Genomic DNA, 15,935 nt, shown 5'->3' with positions numbered 1-15,935 from the left:
CTGTATTTGCACTGTAGTATAACGTGAATTGTTTCTGTTCAACTATTCAAGGCAAACATTTTAAATTTTCATTATTATATAAATCCTTTTCGGGACTCACTTATGGGAGTTTGTTCTTCAGTTTGGGGGCTGCATTTTGAAAATTGTTTAGCAATTTATTGCAGATCCATTCATAAATTTCAAGAGACATTAAAATAAAGAGTCAACAGGTCTCCACTTCTCATAAGTCGGAAGGATAGGTGGGGAAGAGCCATGGAATGGGTCTTGTTGGCTCTGTGGCTTTGCATGCAGTGCCCCAGACTGCCTTCCTGAAGGGACACGGGGTGGTAATGGAGCTCCACAGAGAGTAAAGTCTGCCCAGATGCCCAGAGTGCAAAGTGTCTTGTGAGCCAGTGTAAATTGCTGAATTTGCTGAAAGGGCTGGAGAGGCAAAAATAGGCAAATCTTTTTTCTGATATTTCTTGGCCACTGGATTACACAGTATAACTAGGACTTTATTGCAGTGCCCTGTTGGTTATTTAATTTGTAATATTGTAGGAGTTTTCATTTAAAACAATGATTCTCTTCCTGCTTCAGGCTCATCTGAATATGAAACTTTACTCTAAATGTTTTTAATGGCATTGCTTAAGAACGTTGATTTCCAGCATGAGATACTTCCCTAAAATTGGAGCTCTGGCAATATCTAATCAGTGTGGATACTGCCTGTGCTTCCATGAGTGTTTTATTATACTAGATATATGCCTATATTCAATGATAATATTTTCCTATATTCAATGATGAATTGATAGAGCGCACACTTGTGGGGGAGACTGAAGCTGTTTATTCTGCAAGGGTTTGTTAGCTACACAATTTAATCTGTGGCTAATTCCTCACTCTTTGTAACTCTGTAATTATACCCTGAGAGTGTTTCCCTCTGTTATAGCAAATATTTCTTTGTGTTCATAGGTACAGATATCCTGATTCCAAAGTATTCTCCAGCTAGTTATCCTCTGGGTTTTTGTGTCGAAAGCCATAACTTAAACCTGAGTATTTCACTCAGTTGAGTAGATTTTCTTTGAAGTCCATACAGTAAGAGCCTCGGATGCTCAATACCCTCCCATACATGCTGTAAGGAACTGTTAATGTTATAAATTACGTAGACTATTGTGCTTTATCTCCTCCTTGCTCACTTTCACTTTTATAGTGGCTGAGAAATATCTTAGTATTCATTATTACATGCATTTTTGCTACTGTTAATGTGCATTTTGCACTGAACATCTGGCATGCTTCCTCAGAAAGTAGGGTTTTGAGACAGCAGTGTGCAATAATTGCTTACTGAGGAGTCCTCTATTCGTGAGTCTGTAGCATATCTGTACAACTGAAAGAGAATTGTCTTTACAACCTTTACAGATAAGCTATTAGGTCTACTTTTATTTGACAGTATCATGTGTATTTAAGATTATTTCTGACATGTCCTAAGAAAACCTGTGCTCTTGATACTGTTGGTGACTTGGCATTTATTTTGGCAGGTAATACTGATAACTGATCCAACAAGCTAGGGTCTGTCTCAACATCAGCTCAACTGGAACCTAACTGGAATAAAATCATGACATTAAATAAAAGTATTATATGAAATAAATTTTTTAAAAGGCTGAGAAGTACAAGTAGAACTGATATGCACTGCAGAAAATATTGCTTATAGTATTAGTATGACAGATTTTTCCTGGAGTGCCTGTGTTCTTATTCTAGGATAAGGAAGCTATACACTATAATGTGACCGTACAAAATATAATAGGGCCATTTAATCTCATTTATTCAATAAAATATGTATTACAACTTTTGCTAAGGTGATAATATAACAATAACTAAATGAGGCATGTAATAATATGCTATCACAGCTCATCTTGATAGAAACCCCATATCATTTCCTTAGATTTGTTTTCTGCCTCCTGAAGAAAGAATTGATTACTGAGGTTGCTTGCAATCTGTGCTGTTTCAGTGAAAAGATGCCACAATGTATGCCTTAAGACTATTCACCGGGTCATGTAGTCTCCATCCTTAGATTTTTCAAGACTCAACTGGATAACGATCAGAGCAACCTGGGCTGATCTCACAGCCGCTCTTGCTTTGAGCAGGGACTGGGCTAGAGGCTTCCTGAGATCCCTTCCAACACAAACTATCTGTGATCTTATGATCCTATGACTCCTGGTAATTTGAAAAACTGGGAAGAGGAAGTAATATACTTAATGAGGATTTCAACTGGAGACTAAAAAAAGTTAGATTCATGCAGACATTTATCCGTTACCATCCAAATGCTTTAAAGTTGTGCTGAGAGCATTGAAGCTCCCCTCTCTGGAAATCATGATGATCTAAGCTTCTCTTTTGGGACAGCTGCACAAGTTCTCACGGAGTTTCCTGTTATGACCGTAAAAATTTACTGCTAGTTGTTCAATATTTCTGCAATAACAAAACATATATTCTACTGTGTTCCTACTGACCATTTTTCCACCAGCGAGTAGATCAAATCAAAGCTAATCAAATGTTTTAAGGCTCAGTCAGCCTGTCCTGCTCACCTTTTGCTAGATACTGTCTGCTGAACAGGTCTTTTTTGAATAAATTGATATTTCCTCCAAAATCAATATGAAATATTTATGTATTAATTTGAACTAGGTAAAGCTGAAACTCTTTATGGTGCTCCTGGGTCAGGATCTCTTTTTCCTGGGGTCTGACCTTTCTAACTTTCTGTGAGTGTACAGAAAACCTTTCCTCAAAATAATCTGTATTAGAAATTAGTCTTGTGTGTGAGAGAGAGTATTTGTGGTATAGGAAAACCAGAAAGACTTCAGCAACAGTTTATAGAATAAAAAAGTAAGAGGTGAGGATGTTAGAGGTGTCTAGAAATCAGAAATTTCACATTTCAGTGATGTTATTCTCCAAAATTATTTAAAAATATGATTGAAATCTACTTACTAGAAAATGTAAAAATTTGGGGGATTTAGCATCAGCTGATTCATTAAATGTCACAGCAGAAGCCAGTGTAAGTGAAATACCAGCCTGTTCACTTAGTGGCTTGACATATGGGGAACAAAGGATGCTTTAGAAACTGTAGGGACTTAAAAGAAAACAACTTGTGAAAATACAATTATGTATCAACTTGATGTATTGCTTAAGATATATAAGGAAATAATTCCAGGTTCCAGATAAACAATAAAAGCTCAGTAGCTTGCTAGTAAACATATCACAGCTTCACTGCTCCACTGAACCAGCCAAAATGTCCTTCCAGTCCTGACTTTCAGTCCTGTTCTTTTACTAGACGTGTTAAGTTCAGTTTCAAATTCATTGTAATGCCAAGTGAAGTAAGTAGAAGGAAACTTTAAACAGCTAACTAGTAATTGAGCTGTATATTGAATGTGGAACTAAGAGGCACACGTGAACTCTACTGCTTTGTGGTGTCCCACGGGAGCTTCACGCTGAGCAACTTTATTGGCATATTGTAACACAAAGCCACTCTAAACTTCTTTTATAGATGAATTTGGAAACATTTACGTGAATGGAAAAAAAACAAATTAAGATAAAAAATCAGGTTTGACTTACAACCTAGTTCCTTTCTGTGCTTTCTTACTGCTTCACTGTGTTCTGATTGAACAGTCTGGCTCCAGCATGATCACAACGCTGTAACTTCCCAGGAAGCTGTTTTACACTGCTTGTAAATCCACTATGACAAGAGATATCTAGAGACTGAGTTGGCTGTACTGCTGGATGATTTTACTAGGTCAGACATCTCAGACAGAAAGAGTTAAAGTCCATCCTAAACCACTGTGCCACCAGCACATAGAAAGGGTGGGGGTGGGTGTAAGGAAGGGCATAGGAGGCAATTTCTGGCTTTACACATAGTCTTCTGTGAACTGAAAGACTAGCTGGATAGGCTGGAGGCAAGCTTCTGTGAATGTCCTCTGAGAGACCGTCGTGAAAATCATGACTTGAACAAGCCTTTCAAACTACAAATGCCTTTTACAAGTATTGTCCTAAAAGATACTTATGTATGCTTGGCTTAGAACTCTTGATACAATCATACTGTGGTGTTTACATCTATTTTGAATTACACTGCATGACCCAGAAATAAAGCACAAAATTCTCCAGTGCACTGGACAAAACGAAGAACTTCTGCAGAAAGCTGTAGATGGGATGCCCAGAATAACAGATGGTTTTCATTACTCCAAATTACATTTGTAGCATAAATCAATTTTGCCTCTTTCCTACCAAGTATCAACCTGTTTTAGTGGTGCTAAGACCTTACAAATCTCTACCCTGCTTTGTCTGTCTTTTCCTGACATTACCCCCCGAAATGTAACTAGCTTTGTTCACAAACGCATGATACTGGCAAGTTTGCATTCTGCAGTTATTAATGTTTGGTTAGATCAATATTTATCTATTACAGACACAAATTCAAACTGTAGAACATCATATTTTTTGTTCAGATAGTCTTTATTTTCTTCTTCATCAGCAAGTGTCTCTTTGGTATTCTTTGTAGTTTGGACTGAATAATCCAAAATCAAGTGCCTTTAATAGCACATTATGGGGTGCAGTGCCTTCAATAGAACATCCATAAATGGGCTTAATTTTTATCTCTCTAAATTTTTTTTTTCTTAAAGAAAAAGGCTTTTTTTTATTTTGTTGAGTAGAGTTCAAACTACAAATCAGTGTTAAAATGTAAGCAAAACTTTCAGAGCCTTAAAGGTTTAGTACTCAAAATATTGGTTGGTGACATACCATGTGGGCCAATAACAAAACTCCCAAAAGCTCTTTCCTGGGCCGTCAGCATACTTGTAAGACTCACTGTATACCTGTTATGTGACTGCTTGGACACAGCCCCAAAATGTGTACTTGGAGGTCCATCCTGCACAGGTCTTACCATTTACACAGCTGCATCCATGGGTAGTTTTGATGCAATTTTGAAGTGCCTTGCTTGGGTGTATCCTAACTGTCTGTCCTCTTTGTAGCGGGATCCAGGAGTGCAGCCGGAGTAGATAATGGTATACAGTAATAATACGTTATTCCCAAAACTGAAAACAATGTATTTTAAAACTGTGACTGCAGTATTCCAAAATGTGAAAAGGTGATTACTTTTCAATCTTTCAAATCCTATGTTCTCTAAATTATAGAGCTGAAAGAGGAAAGAAAAGGCAGCATACATTTTCACGCTCAGGGTCTGAGCCCTCCTGCCTCCTTAACAGCAGCAGGTAACTGTGATCATAGTAGAATGCAACTGCCTTCCAGGGTTTCACCTGCCTGGGCACTGAAGAGGTAAAGGGAGAACACAGGACATGATGGCAGTGAAGAATGACCAGAGCAGGTTATATGATACGTCTTGGCAAGTCAGATCTGCCCTACGTCAGCAGGGTGGGCCAGAAATGGCATCACCAGAGATGGTCTTTGTTTTACATTTTCACCATGTATATGGCATAGGCAAATCTTTTACTCAAAACAGGTGATTGCTGAATATGTGAACCCAAATGGATCAAAACTGAAGGTAATTTTTGAAGAAATGCCCTCAGTCTGGAAACAGAGGGATTTAATTACTGAGCTCTTGATTTATCACTGTGGTCATGGCAGAAATGGAAATATCTTCCACCAAAGACATAGAACATGACTAAGATAAAATAAGACATATTTTTGTCTGCATTGTGTGTATATGTGCATCTCTATTTCTTCACATTCTGAAATGGTATCACATGGAGACACAGAGCTTTCCTGAGCATCTGTGCTAAATGAACACTGCAAAAGAGGTTTCCCTAGCAACGCAAACCATATGTAATAGCTTAAAATAGCTTTTCTCTAACTCCTTGGATTTCTTAGTTATTTGCTCACAATTTCCATTTAAATCAAGGTGTATTTGTCCAGTTGAAGAAGGTTCTTCATTTTCACAACTTCTATTAAAATGAACAAGCTTTGAAAATGTTCATTTCTTGCAAGAATGCTTCCCTTCCTCTTGACTTTCAATTTATCAGGTAAACTGAAGCATAGCAAATGGTGACAATGGCTGTTCACTTTATCCAATATATTCTCTTTATGCTTGCTGTTCAAAACATTTTATTTTAAGTATATTGGTGGTCTCTACTGCTTATTGTAACAGAACACTTCTAGTTAATGTAGTAGATTTTGATTTTTGATGAGCTGTGCCACTTACAATACATCAGTCATAATGTGCATTCATTCCTTTCTGCATTTTAGTGGCATTTTGTAGGCAAATACTGGTGCTTGAAAACACTGATCAGTTCTTATTGTCTCCCTAGAAAAATAAGTATCAAGTGCTATTTTTATCATGAGAAAACTGCGATACCAAGAGCCTAAGTGATTTCTGTGAGTCTGGATAAGAAACAAGCAGCAAACCTGAGACAGAACCCATGGGTAAGGATTTTCAGATCCTAATGCAACTAGTCATGAAGTCATAAATGTTAGTTAGAAGCTGGCTGAGAACGCTTGAATTTGATTAAATCAAATGCTAATATACAGGTAAGAGATCTAGATTCTTCAAAGATTTGCAGAATATTCATAGCAAAACCAAAGAAAGAACCAGGTATCAGCCATTGTTGTCTTTTCCAATAAAATGTTTGTTTAGTCTAAAGGCTTTTAGTTGAGAAAGTAATGAAACAAAGCTTTAATTTTATATTATTCTTGTGCTGTTTCCTTTCTAAATAAGGCAGCCTTGTGCAACTGTAGAACACAGCGTGCCAACACAGTACCTATTTCCTGTAGTTATGTAGATCCCATATCATATATTGCAGCCTCAAATGATGGTAATGGATACAAGATAGGGTGTTCCTTGAAGTATTTTTATTTATCCTTGGTACCTGTGAGCAGCAGATAGACTTTTACTGAAATATCCTGACTTACTGTACGGAATGGAAACAGTTACTAGAATTAAGTGAAAGATGGTTTATGCTGGTAATTAGTGGATGGGCAGAACTGTTGGAAAGAGCCAGGCTCTAACGTCTTGTTCTATCTATTTAATTAGCTTTGAATTGTGTTTTGACTATTAAGCAGTTGGTTGGAAAAGAAAGTAAGGGGGTGGACTGGGAGACTCATAGTGAGAGCTGTGTGGGAAGTTCTTTTGCCAGTATCTGATGATAGAATCACTGAGGTGGAATCTGATTTCATGGAGGAGGAAATTTTGTTATAGCTTTCTTTCAGAGATTCTCTCTTAAGTTTATTTCCTATTCTTACCTTAAGCTCTTCCTGTGAATCCTAACATACTTCAGCTTCATTCTTGTATTCATTTGGACATTATGCCTACAGGTATACCATACACAAGCCAAATTCTTTATATTATCCCCTGATGCAGTCATTCTCTAAATATAGTTTCTTTATTCCATCAGAATGAAAGAAGCTGAAACAAATTTCTATATATTGGGCTACCTTAGCTGTTAGACTATAACAAAAAAAAATCCCTTTATTTCTCTAAGCGTGAAAGATTCAAGTAATGTTCCACACTACACTATTGCAAATAGTTCAAAGTAAACAATTCAGCCACGAAAAAACAATGAAAATAAATTGGTTGTTCCTTTCAGACTGCTGTCTAGCTATAACTTTCAAATCAACCAAACTCTCTTCCCCTTTCCCAAGAATGCTACAACAACCCAAGGGTTTCCTATTGATTTTACAATTGCATATGCTCAGCCTGTCTGTAAAAACTGCTCTGCGTTGGTCGCGTGTGTTTAATCATCTCCTTAACTTTTTCTGGAGACATTAAGAAGTGATTTTAGAAACAACAATAACTCTTTAAAAAGTAATTTAACAGCTGTCTTTGCTGAGAGCAATCTTTATGGAGTGGAAATGAGAAGATAATTGAATCATAAAGAAATTGTTTTGAAATGCATAGAATTGTCCTAGTTTCTTAAATTACTATTAAATGTTATTTTTTTCCCCTTGCCTATAATAATTCTTCTTAGAAAGTTCTGCATGTTAAATGTAAGCCAGTGAAATACTTTGTGTTTTAGTGAGTCATATTATTTCTTATTCTAGCCTTCTTGGTGGGGTGGATGGTGTTAGAATCAATGACACACAGAGATCCTTTTAAGCTTAAATTATTCTATTACTCTATGTAGCTATGAAAAAAAACCTTTTTGAATAAATATTCACTCCTTCCAGAGTGTATAAATATAGAATTCATTTCAAAATACACCCCTAGTTCTTCATTTAGTCTTTAATAACTCTTTCAATCCACTTTAATTTTACATACTTTTTGCCTCTTCAAGTTTCTCTTCAGATGTCATAGTAGAGGAAGAAGGTTGGAATAAAATGATGATGCCTTTGAGACAGATCGATTCTAATTACTGTACCAAGAGCTCTTTTATGAAGCAACAGCATTTGTTTAGTCAGAATGACTTCAATGGTCACTGTTCATTACATTCACTCATTGCCTAAGAAGTCATGTCCCTCCTTGTAGATTAGCGACTTTTGGAAAAAAGTTAAAGCTGCCCTTAGATTTCAGTCCTCCATCAGATTCCACTCCCCATAACTTCCCAAATGTTCTAGGCTTTCTTGGTTACTCTCACTTTTTTTTTTTTCCAAGTAGTTGTGAATGAATTTCAGTAAAATGCTCTTAAATGCAGGTTAATGTCGTTAATTATCTCATGTGCTACATGTGCCCTTGCACATAAGTAAATCTAATCTCTGGAACCAGCAGATGCAGCATCTGTGTGATGCCAAAAGGGTGTTCATCAACCATCATTGCATGGACTGTCACCCTCACTCCCTTGCTGCAAACTGCTCTCCCGCTGCACTATAGCATTGATAGGCCACGTGAGCTATTCAAGCACCACTTCTGGGAGATCAGCTACAATATCTTAAATAACCTATTTCAAATGTCTCCAGTTTCCAATTCATTTTTGACCTTTAGATAAAGGTCAGCTTTAGAAGACAATTAATTTTCAATTGTCCCTGAGGTAGCAATGACGCATTTTGACTATCCATAACCCAGATGGGCATAAAGTCATCTTTTTAATATACACTGCTGAATATATATTAAGTTGTGATAAGTATGAAAGAAACTGCAAAATTCCCCACCAGATAGAAACATAATTTCTTTTCCTAGCTCAACTTGTCACATTCTGCTGTGTAAAAGTAATATACTTATTATTTCTAGCACTTAAAAGAGAAGTCTAAGAGCAAGAATTTGGCAAGTGTACCATCAAAATAAATCACAGTCCTTTATTAACAGGTTGTAGTAGGCATTAGGGAGAACAGAAAAGTGTTGTCATATCTTGGACATGAGAATACTTTTTGCCACTTTCTCATATGAGATAGTACTGAGTTCAAGTAATGTCCAGAGTATACAACTATGGAATGAATGCAAAACTGCCACACTTTTAGTACAGTCATACTTTTATAATAGTTATCAATGGGTCTTTGATAAATAGGAAGCTAAATCAAACTGGATTCCTAAGGAACTTTCAAAAGAAATTCCATTATGACTTTAAATGTCTTAGAGGGAGGAAGAAATAAAGAGAAAGCTTTGATAGGAACTTGATTGCAATTGAAGATCATGCCAAACTGAGAAGAGCTGTGAGTATGTTGGTGCATAAGATCAGAACTGAATGTTAAATCAGTAAATTGGAGGCAGTAAACAGGATCAGAACTCATTGTTAGTTCAGCAAACTAGAGACATTCCCTGATATACATAACAGAATTTATTTGTGCAAAGTACTGTATGCGAGCAAACAACTGCAAAAATACAGATGGTTAGGGAGCCGGTCTTTGGCACAGGGTCAGGAGGCTCACATGAATGACAAGCGAGGCATGAACAATTGTACCATGTTGTTGACAAAAAAACCCACTGAGCAGGATATTCAAAAAGTTTTTTAGTCAGAATGACACGTATGTAATCCTGACATCTACACTGGAATGGTCAGGCTTTAACCAGAACATATGCAGATCTGACCACAGCACTGCTAGGACAGACAGGCATGCTGGAGAAAGTCAGGAGAGAAACAACAATGATCATAGTATTACAGCTTTTTAACCTTAAAGCAATTTTCAACTATATAAAGCAAATGATGTAAAGAAAAATGGCGCAGGAGTAAGAAGAGCAAGGAACACAATATGCTATCTGTATCCATGAGGGAAGAGCAAGGAAATAATGAGTGCCTAAATATAGTTGATCCAACTTTGTCATAGAAGGATTGACATGTCCTCTCACTAGATGTCCAGTCTTCTTTACTATGTTTGCAAACCTTTTATTTGTTAAGGTTTTTGAAAACGTTTTTCCAAAATGCTGGAAGCTCTGTGAAAAGAAAATTGGAGCAGTTATGGCTTTATTTAAAACTAAAAGTTTCTGCTGTGTAAGATTAGGAATAATCATTTCTAAACTTTGCCTTAGGCATCAGAGAGAGCTCATGAAACTGAATTCTTACTCATGAGGGGAAAATAGTGTCATGAGGTACTCCTATGAATAAAGGGCTCTATCATCTTCTCTGCAAAGGACACTTCGTAGCCCTTCCATTTACTACATGTATCGTCATTCATTATCAGTCATTCTTCTGAGTCAGTGGTACGACTCTACTTACTTGGATACCACTCAATGCAAAAAATTTTCATCAGTTTTCTTTTTTTGGAAATTATTTTTTTAATTGAATAATTCAGCAGACATCTTTTCAGTGAGTATCTCTTACAAACTTTAGAGGACATGGTGGTATTACACTAAATATATAATAGCTCTCCCCAGAAAAGAGATCAGCAGAAGTAAATGTGACAGCATGTGTCCTTGATCTGTGCCACTTAAGTAGCCAAAACCAACAGCATCACCTGTGCAAGAATTTGGGGTTTGGCCCTGCACAGATTTATTCATTTCCACCCCATCAATATCTTTTGGGATACTGCAATAATTCAAGGGGTATGTTTTCATTGTGGTACCCTTATTTCATACTGCAATATGAGCCAAGGCTATTATCTGCTACTGGAAATAAAAACAGAGACAACTCTTATAAAGGGGATAGTACCCAAAATAGTCATGTGTATGTATGTATATATGTGTATGTCAGACATTAAGGGAAATGGTCTGTTAGTTATTTCCTGATGAGAAAAAAGAAAAAGACAATTAGACTTATCATGTCTTAAGATGAACTATTAAAATAACTGAACATCACATAGTCACTACAGTAAATGCATTGCCTCTGTTAAGAGGATACTCTTCTTGAATGTACATCAGTACTGACTGCTTGGATTATGATATCAAAAGATTCTATTAAAATTAATTAGAATTATATTTTCCCTCATATGGGAAATTAGAAAGCATGTATCTTTAGCAAATCTAGGGTTTGTCAACAAAACTGGGGTTTGTCAGCAATTTTTCAGCTGCATAATTAGAAAAAATGCATAAGAGGAAAATGATGAATGGATGCTACATTCATTATTGAAATGTAACTGCCTCTGGGCAGCTAGGAAGAGAGGTACACTCATGCTTTGCCAGCACACGTGGTATCCAACAGCTTATATATAGCATCATAATACTTCTCCCAGCAAGCAAGCATGCCTAAATTGATGTGGCAATGTAGCATAATGTTAATAAATACTGTGCATAACACTCATACTGAAAGGTCAATACACCAGGTCTGTGAGTCCCAGCATTATCAAGGGAAGTCATCAAGGCAAGTCAGTATCATGGATTCTTCTTATTAGGAGGTACCAGTGCTTTTTCAGTTTGTGTGTGCACAAGTGTGTGTTTGTGTGTTGCACACAAGAGCAAAGATTTTGTCAACCATTGAACAAAATTTAGTAATCAAATTCTTTGATTTTTTGTTGATTTCTCTGGACCACTGCTGGATCACTTGCCTTGAAAGAAATGGAACTGCTTCTCTGAAAGAGGATCCTGAACCTTGACAGATTCCAGACAGTTAGAGGAGATCATCTACTAGTTAGATTGCACAAAATTCCATAATTGTGCCTTCTGAACCAGAAGCAAGTTACAGTTTATTTACTATACATTGTTTCAGAGCTCACTTAAACTCCTACTTACTGTAAACCAAGCCTAAAATCTTTGAAGGCTTTGCTCTTCATTTGCACAGCCATGTCCCATGGGCTTAGCCTTATGACCATCCCAAGTAATATGATTTTATGGTGAGAAATACAGTGTACAAATGAACAAAATAACTTGGTATCCAGTCAGGTTTTAGCTCGTTTCTCTGGGTTTCACCTGTGAAAAAGTTCCAGTCTGTACTCAAAGAGCAGATTGATGAGAATCACACTAGGTCAATGAAATGTGTATCTTCCACCAACAGGCTTTTTTCAGAACTATGGAGGTAGCTTCCATAAGGATCTGATAACCGGTAATGCCCATCATTTTAGATGCTTCCAGAAGACCTTTTGATACCTTTTGAATCCCTTCCCTTATCAAGACTGGATAAGACAGTCCCACACAGGCTGGGAAACGTTACTTAACCTTGTGCCAATAAGCAATTTATTTACTTCTTATGCACCTAGAATTTATTGGTTGGTCACAACTCAACCAACTACCGTTACTACGACACTAATGAGTTTTGGTCACTTTAGCTCTCATTTACATAGTCTGTCATTTGTCAAGGAATATCATTCAGGAACAAGCCTGTAGGTCAGAAGGGCTTTAGGGGCTATTTAGTTTGGGTACAGAAGTACCATAAAAGATTGAAGAAAGCAGAAACAAATACATTGACTACAGCAGATTCAAAATGGAACTGTTCTTTGGGACTTTCTTATTTACCTTTCCTCCTCAATAAACAAGCCTTATTCCATCAAACCCCAGGGTGCTAGGTCTGTATTGCTGAAAGCATTAAGTCCTAAGGTTTCTAGAGACAAACACTTCAAATTTTACTGAAGAAACTGAGAATGTTGTTTTCACGTTTCCAAAAGTTTTTTTGGTAGGAAGCATTAACTGCTAGTAGAAATTGCTTTCATGGTCTGCTAAATATTGAGGTATGGATCTGATTTTGTATCTTTTCCTACCATTTTCAACGTCTAAGTGACATATAGCAGTGTCCTGCTTTAGAGTCTAGTTAAAAATGGGTACAGGTAAACTTGTTGGGTTAGGGACAACCACTGTGAAGATAGGATTCCTTTTATGGGATAAAAGCAGATTTGTGTGAGATTGTCTCTGGTGTCCTCGGGTATGAATGTGAAAGAGCATATGGCTGCAACCATTGTATAGTTCATTATGTGGTGGCTTTAATAGTGGAAGGAGATGGAGTCAGGGGATCCTGCAAATGCCTGGTTTGTCAGGAGTCTTAATCACTAGCAGATCCCATTGGTTACAATTGATTGTGACTGTTTGAAACTTCTAATGAATGAGGCCCAAAAGGATGTAAAAGGGTGAATTCAAAGGTATAAAATGAAGTATTGTTCTAAAGAGATGCAAATACACTCAGCAACTAGATATAGATATATAGATGATATAGATATAAGGCTGCTTCTCTCTATTTCTCCTTCTCAGTATTTCATTTCTACCCAGTCAATTAGCATATCTATTTGTGTGTGGTCTGTGTTGGATGCTTTAGAAGAGAATGATAATTTACTTAATGATTTCTGTTAGAACATATTTAAGAAATTGGAGCTACATTAATGATCTATTTTTTCCTTAACATAAAATTTTAATTATAGAGAAAACCATAATCATGAATCACTCTCTAAACAATTTTTTTATCAATTCAGCCTTTTGAGGTGTATGTTGAGGTAAGTTTTAATCTATAAAATGCATGAAAAGTTTTTACCAGTAACTACTTATTTGAATATTACAATGATTTATAAATACATTCCCAAAAGTTTTCTAAAAGCTGCGTGTTTAAACTACTCAAGGGAAGAACTTAAATTTGAATGAATATGAAGGCACTAAACTTCATGAGGTCTTAGCATAAACTTTATATATAGCTGGAGAAACGTCATATCTTATTTTAGGAGCCAGTGCCTTATTGCCTTCCAAAGTGAACTCAGTATGCTTTTTTGTAGCCTTCTTCACCTGATATAGAATCATACATTGATTATTCAGTGTTCCTTATTTTTCTTCAAATTAACTTGACTTTCTCTCTAAGCAGTGCCTAATATTACTGTGGTTTTTCAGGAAATGTGTATGGTCATTTTAAACAAGTTATACTAAGAGTATGGTTCTCAGACATTGCAAACTAGTACACTAGTAAACATACAGACCTACCACATACCTACATCACGGGTTTTATTCTGTAATGGTTTTATGTACTACACGCTGACTGCTAGTACTGTTTTCAAAATTACATTTTGGAATGCCTTTTTTTCTGTTCAGCCTGCAGATGTTCCCTATACCAGATGCACAACTTGAAAAATAGAAACTGCTAAAAATACACTGTCAGCTTTGTTTTTACTGAGAGAAACTATAACTTCCAGTAAGATAGATTTGCATCTCAGTACAGTGTAACAAACCTAAAATATTCCCAAAGACTGATGGCAATCTTATCAAATGGTGCAAATAATCACATTATAAATGCATAATTTCACTCCAAGGTGGCTAAAGGAGGAGGTGAATTGTTGCTGTGTAAGCTTATAATACTGACATCAGTTTTGGAGGAAAAAGAAAAGACATGCTTAATCAAATGTCTGGTATTAATATTGTCTTCTCTGTGTTAACATCTTAAAAATAGCTTTTTCTTTGTGCTTGTGCCTTTAAGGTCTCATAGCTGTAATGTTTTTTCACCTGACCTTGCAGAAAGTATTTGTATTTCAGTGTACTAGTCAAGCGGTATAAGTAATGTGATTTCATATAAACCTTTAAAAAAAAAGCAAGTAATGATGCTTCTTGTCCACTTAGTTCAAGGTGAATTATACTTGTCAAGAAGGCAGCAAAAAAAAAGCAGTGAGAAATTTGACAGCCTGATGGCAACCACACAGACTGCACCTCCAGCAACTCCCATTTGTCAAAGTTGCCCCCATTGATAAAGTCAGAATGAGGACAGCATTTCAGAATGCTCATTGTTTCGTTGCACTTAAAAGTAATAAATCAAGACAAAAAAAAATTAATATGCTTTAAACTGTAATAGAGAAAAATTGACAAACTGGCAGTTTTTTATTTTTTATGGAATAGTTATTAAATGCTGTATCTCAAGCAAAGATCAAAATTTCATGACAGTGTTCCTGTTCATTTCTCTAACGTGTGGGTGTGCACATACATAAAGTGAAACTAATGCATTAAGAAACTGGGGTTACAACAAAGACAGTTTAGGGAATAACTTGGCTAGAAGTATGGCTTTCTAAGCACAGACTTTAAAACTCCTACCTCTCTGCAGATTCATCTGAATTTTCTTCTGTGATCATCTGCAAGTCCTGTGTGGTTTTATTTGAATCTTCTTTGACACAGTTTTCCTCTGTGCTTGGTTTGGGAATATCCTCATTTGATCGAAGCTGTTCTATGAGATTTTGTTGATGCCAGATTTGAATAGATCGGTGGTGCACCGGCGTTGGACCTGGCACAGGTGCCAGTATATTGTGGTGGACAGGACTGCTGTTTTTCTTCAGCCCATTTCTGTCCCGAGAGTGGTTCTTCAACCTGTTCTGAACCGGTGTCCCTCTGTGCTCATATCCTTCCTGCTGATGGCAGCCCCCCGTGCCTGTGGAGCCTTGCGAGGGGTGACTGAACCACCTCCAGCGGAGCCTCAGGATCTGCTTCACATCAAACTCTTTCTTTCCAGATACTGACATTTTTTTCAGGAAAAAAAAAGACAGAAGCCTATTCTTTTAGAAAGGAAACGGATTCTTTGTTATCTCTTGTGTTTCAACTCCTCTTCTTAAGAAAAGACAACAAAAGAACAAATACCGGTAGCTCTCTCCCTCTCTCTTCTGATTAATATACTGCAAGCTCTTCAAGCCGATGCTAAGCTGCTGCTAACTGTATAGGTGGGAATCCATACTGACAGGATGATGAGGTCAGACCTTAAACAAGTAAATCAGCTTAGCACAGGAAAGCA

General features: G+C 36.7%; 1 protein-coding gene across 1 annotated transcript in view; it reads right to left on the bottom strand.

Moving 5' to 3' along the window:
- KLHL4 (kelch like family member 4) overlaps positions 1 to 15,669 on the bottom strand; it is a gene marked incomplete at both ends in the record, with an annotated part of 40,438 nt that extends 24,769 nt beyond the window's left edge. The window contains one exon of the mRNA XM_084269011.1: positions 15,248 to 15,669. Within this exon, the coding sequence (XP_084125137.1) occupies positions 15,248 to 15,669 (422 nt within the window). The remainder of the gene's footprint in view (positions 1 to 15,247) is intronic.
- Positions 15,670 to 15,935: the final 266 nt, after the last annotated feature.

This window comes from Gallinula chloropus (assembly GCF_964237585.1).
Source record: "Gallinula chloropus genome assembly, chromosome: 11".
In the NCBI taxonomy this organism is placed as follows: domain Eukaryota; kingdom Metazoa; phylum Chordata; class Aves; order Gruiformes; family Rallidae; genus Gallinula; species Gallinula chloropus.
This window is presented reverse-complemented; position numbering and strand designations above follow the sequence as displayed.